Source organism: Boleophthalmus pectinirostris, unplaced genomic scaffold, assembly GCF_026225935.1.
Source record: "Boleophthalmus pectinirostris isolate CB_2022bp ecotype Guang Dong unplaced genomic scaffold, ASM2622593v1 HiC_scaffold_22, whole genome shotgun sequence".
Lineage (NCBI taxonomy): Eukaryota > Metazoa > Chordata > Actinopteri > Gobiiformes > Gobiidae > Boleophthalmus > Boleophthalmus pectinirostris.
This window is the reverse complement of record NW_026571190.1, coordinates 43,098,800-43,103,799: the sequence shown is the minus strand read 5'-3', so window position 1 is coordinate 43,103,799 and position 5,000 is coordinate 43,098,800. Positions and strand designations below refer to the sequence as shown.

The 5,000-nt window shown below is 55.8% G+C and overlaps 1 protein-coding gene across 2 annotated transcripts in view; it reads right to left on the bottom strand.

Moving 5' to 3' along the window:
- LOC110175076 (GTP-binding protein 2-like) overlaps nt 1-5,000 on the bottom strand; it is a 17,929-nt gene that overhangs the window by 3,895 nt on the left and 9,034 nt on the right. For both annotated transcript variants that reach the window (XM_055158033.1, XM_055158035.1), the window contains 4 exons: nt 4,143-4,278; nt 1,562-1,620; nt 849-1,020; nt 109-273 (listed from right to left, as the gene is read on the bottom strand). In XM_055158033.1, coding sequence (XP_055014008.1) covers nt 109-273; nt 849-1,020; nt 1,562-1,620; nt 4,143-4,278 — 532 coding nt within the window. The remainder of the gene's footprint in view (nt 1-108; nt 274-848; nt 1,021-1,561; nt 1,621-4,142; nt 4,279-5,000) is intronic.

The window sequence follows — 5,000 nt, the reverse complement described above, 5'->3', positions numbered from 1 at the left end:
GCGACGTGGTTCCAAAGACTTGAAAAGTTCGACTCTGGAGGTTTTTGGAGGTTCGATCTCTCTCGAGTGACGTGCGTTGCTGAGGAGGTTGCGGGTTCGGTTCCGTACCTTCCCCTGCAGACTCTCCACGGTGGCGGTCTGCCTCACGTTCCCGACGTGCACGGTGACCTGGAACCCGCGGCGGAACGTCTTGGCGTGGAACAGGAGCACGATGGCGGCTTCGAACTCGCAGCAGATGGTGGGGTTCATCTTGGGGCTCACCATCACCATGCCCTGCTCAAAGGCACAACACAAAACACGTCAACTCACACAGACAGTCCTGGTTCAGTCCTGGTTTAGACCTGGTTTAGTCCTGGTTTAGTCCTGGTTCAGTCCTGGTTTAGTCCTGGTTTAGTCCTGGTCTAGTCCCGGTTCAGTCTTGGTCTAGTCCTGGTTCAGTCCTGGTTTAGTCCTGGTTTAGTCCTAGTTTAGTCCTGGTCTAGTCCTGGTTCAGTCTTGGTCCAGTCCTGGTTTAGTCCTGGTTCAGTCTTGGTCCAGTCCTGGTCTAGTCCTGGTTCAGTCCTGGTCCAGTCCTGGTCCCCAGTCCTGGTTTAGTCCTGGTTTAGTCCTGGTTTAGTCCTGGTTCAGTCTTGGTCCAGTCCTGGTCTAGTCCTGGTTCAGTCCTGGTCCAGTCCTGGTTCAGTCCCGGTCTACTCTTGGTCTAGTCCTGGTTTAGTCCTGGTCCAGTCCTGGTTTAGTCCTGGTTTTGTCCTGGTTTAGTCCTGGTCTAGTCCTGGTTTAGTCCTGGTTCAGTCCTGGTCCAGTCCTGGTCTAGTCCTGGTCTCGGTCTCTCGGGGTTTGGGGTTGACCTTTCGTAGGAGGGAGCGGTCGAAGTTTCCGAGGGCGAGTGTGGCGGCCTGTCCGGCCCGGAGCACCCGGCACGCCGACCGGTTCCTCTGGATGCTCCCGACACGAAGCCTCCAGAACCGACCCTGCTCCGACGGGCCCACCAGGAGGCGCTCTCCCTCTCTGCACACGCCACTAAAAACACAACACACTAAGCCACACCCCCTCTGCACACGACACAAAAAACACACACTAAACCACACCCCCTCTGCACACGCCACTAAAAACACAACACGCTAAACCACACCCCTCTGCACACGCCACTAAAAACACAACACGCTAGGCCACACTCCCTCTGCACACGACACTAAAAACAAAACACAACACGCTAGGCCAAACCCCCTCTGCACACGACACTAAAAACAACACACACACTAAACCACACCCCACTGCACACGACACTAAAAACACAACACACACACTAAACCACACCCCCTCTACACACAACACTAAAAACACACACTAAACCACACCCCCTCTGCACACGACACTGAAAACACACGTTAAACCACACCCCCTCTGCACACGACACTAAAAACACAGGTTAAGCCACACCCCTCTGCACACGCCACTAAAAACACACGTTAAACCACACCCCCTCTGCACACGCCACTAAAAAAACACGTTAAACCACACCCCCTCTGCACACGCCACTGGGCGCAGTTCCCCGTCTCACCTGTAGAGGGTTCCCCCCACCACCGTCCCCACGTCAGGGACAGAGTAGATCTCGTCCACCTGAGACAGAGAGACAGAGGTCAAAGGTCACAGAGACACACGAGAAGATCTGGAGGAGAAGGTCTGAGGGAGAAGGTCTGAGGGTGAAGGTCTGGAGGTGAAGGTCTGTGGGAGAAGGTTTGAGGGAGAAGGTCTGAGGGTGAAGGTCTGTGAAGTCTGAGAGAGAAGGTCTGAAGGTGAAGGCCTGTGGGAGAAGGTCTGAGGGAGAAGGTCTGAGGGTGAAGGTCTGGAGGTGAAGGTCTGGAGGTGAAGGTCTGAGGGGGAAGGTCTGTGGGAGAGGTCTGTGGGTGAAGGTCTGAGGGAGAAGGTCTGAGGGTGAGGTAGGAAGTCTGGGAGAAGGTCTGAGGAGAAGGTCTGAGGGAGAAGGTCTGGAGGTGAAGGTCTGTGGGAGAAGGTCTGATGGGAGAAGGTCTGAGGGAGAAGGTCTGAGGGAGAAGGTCTGTGGGAGAAGGTCTGGAGGTGAAGGTCTGGAGGTGAAGGTCTGAGGGAGAAGAGGTCTGAAGGTCTGAGGAGAAGGTCTGAGGGAGAAGGTCTGGGGGAGAAGGTCTGAGGGTGGGAGAAGGTCTGGGAGAAGGTGAGGGAGAAGGTCTGTGGGAGAAGGTCTGTGGGAGAAGGTCTGGAGGAGAAGGTCTGAGGGAGAAGGTCTGAGGGAGAAGGTCTGGAGAAGGTCTGAGGGAGAAGAAGGTCTGGAGAAGGTCTGAAGGTCTGAAGAAGGTGAAGGTCTGAGGGTGAAGGTCTGTGGGAGAAGGTCTGTGGGAGAAGGTCTGAGGGAGAAGGTCTGTGGGAGAAGGTCTGAGGGAGAAGGTCTGAAGGTGAAGGTCTGTGGGAGAAGGTCTGGAGGTGAAGGTCTGAAGGTGAAGATCTGGAGGTGAAGGTCTGAGGGAGAAGGTCTGAGGGAGAAGGTCTGAGGGTGAAGGTCTGGAGGTGAAGGTCTGAGGGAGAAGGTCTGAGGGTGAAGGTCTGTGGGAGAAGGTCTGAGGGAGAAGGTCTGAGCGTGAAGGTCTGAAAGTGAAGGTCTGTGGGAGAAGGTCTGAGGGAGAAGGTCTGAAGGTGAAGGTCTGGAGGAGAAGGTCTGAAGGTGAAGGTCTGAGGGAGAAGGTCTGAAGGTGAAGATCTGGAGGAGAAGGTCTGAGGGAGAAGGTCTGAGGGAGAAGGTCTGAGGGAGAAGGTCTGTGGGAGAAGGTCTGAGGGAGAAGGTCTGAGGGAGAAGGTCTGAGGGAGAAGGTCTGTGGGAGAAGGTCTGAGGGAGAAGGTCTGGGGAGAAGGTCTGAGGGAGAAGGTCTGAGGGAGAAGGTCTGAGGGTGAAGGTCTGGAGGTGAAGGTCTGAGGGAGAAGGTCTGTGGGAGAAGATCTGGAGGAGAAGGTCTGAGGGAGAAGGTCTGAGGGTGAAGGTCTGTGGGAGAAGGTCTGGAGGTGAAGGTCTGTGGGAGAAGGTCTGAGGGTGAAGGTCTGGAGGTGAAGGTCTGAGGGTGAAGGTCTGAAAGTGAAGGTCTGAGGGTGAAGGTCTGTGGGAGAAGGTCTGTGGGTGAAGGTCTGAGGGGGAAGGTCTAAAAGTGAAGGTCTGTGGGAGAAGATCTGGAGGAGAAGGTCTGGAGGAGAAGGTCTGAGGGTGAAGGTCTGGAGGTGAAGGTCTGTGGGAGAAGGTCTGGAGGTGAAGGTCTGTGGGAGAAGGTCTGGAGGAGAAGGTCTGAGAAGGTCTGAAGGTCTGAGGTGAAGGTTGTGAAGGTCTGAAGGTCTGAAAGGTCTGGAGTGAAGGTCTGTGGGAGAAGGTCTGGAGGTGAAGGTCTGTGGGAGAAGGTCTGGAGGTGAAGGTCTGTGGGAGAAGGTCTGGGGGAGAAGGTCTGAGGGTGAAGGTCTGGAGGTGAAGGTCTGTGGGAGAAGGTCTGGAGGTGAAGGTCTGAGGGTGAAGGTCTGAGGAGAAGGTCTGAGGGTGAAGGTCTGTGGGAGAAGGTCTGAGGGAGAAGGTCTGAAGGTGAAGGTCTGTGGGAGAAGGTCTGTGGGAGAAGGTCTGAGGTGAAGGTCTGGAGGTGAAGGTCTGAGGGAGAAGGTCTGTGAGGTGAGAAGGTCTGGGAGGGTGAAGGTCTGGTGAAGGTCTGGGGTGAAGGTCTGTGGGAGAAGGTCTGAAGGTGAAGGTCTGGAGGTGAAGGTCTGTGGGAGAAGGTCTGAGGGTGAAGGTCTGAAGGTGAAGGTCTGTGGGAGAAGGTCTGAGGGAGAAGGTCTGAGGGTGAAGGTCTGAGGGAGAAGGTCTGTGGAAGAAGGTCTGAGGGTGAAGGTCTGGAGGTGAAGGTCTGAGGGAGAAGGTCTGAGGGAGAAGGCCTGTGGGAGAAGGTCTGAAGGTGAAGGTCTGTGGGAGAAGGTCTGAAAGTGAAGGTCTGAGGGTGAAGGTCTGAGGGTGAAGGTCTGTGGGAGAAGGTCTGAGGGAGAAGGTCTGAGGGAGAAGGTCTGGAGGTGAAGGTCTGAGGGAGAAGGTCTGTGGGAGAAGGTCTGGAGGTGAAGGTCTGGAGGTGAAGGTCTGGAGGTACCTGGAACTCTGTGAGCTGCTGCATGAGCTCCTCCTGCTCTTTGCTGTTGCTCAGAGGAGGAAGAACGTTCAGGAAGACTTTGAGAAGGTCCAGACTCTGCCCAGAGACCGAGGAGACGGTGAAGATGGGGGTCACGCTGCAGAGAGACACCAACGTCACAACTCAGAAACACAGTCCTGGTTTAGACCTGGTTTAGACCTGGTTTAAACCTGGTCCAGTCCCGGTTCAGTCCCGGTTTAGTCCTGGTCCAGACCTGGTCCTGTCCTGGTTTAGTCTTGTTACAGTCCCAGTCCAGCCCTGTCACAGTCATGGTCCAGTCTCGGTCCAGTCCTGGTCCAGTCCTGGTTTTTTCCTGGTTCAGTCCTGGTCCAGTCCCGGTCCAGTCATGGTCCAGTCCTGTTTTTTTCCTGGTCCAGTCCGGGTCCAGTCCTGTTTTTTTCCTGGTCCAGTCCCAGTCCAGACCTGTCACAGTCCTGGTCCAGTCCCGGTCCAGTCCCGGTCGAGTCCTGTTATAGTCCCGTTATAGTCCTGGTCCAGTCCCGGTCCAGTCCCGGTCCAGTCCCGGTCCAGACCTGGTCCAGTCCCGGTTGAGTCCCAGTCCAGTCCTGGTCCAGTCCCGGTCCCGTTCTGGTCCAATCCTGGTTTAGTCCAGTCCCGGTCGAGTCCCGGTCCAGTCCTGGTCCAGTCCTGTTATAGTCCTGTTATAGTCCCGTTATAGTCCTGGTCCAGACCCAGTCCAGACCCGGTCCAGTCCTGTTATAGTCCCGTTATAGTCCCGGTCCAGACCCGGTCCAGACCTGGTCCAGTCCTGTTATAGTCCCGTTATAGTCCCGTTATAGTCCCGGTCCAGACCCGGTC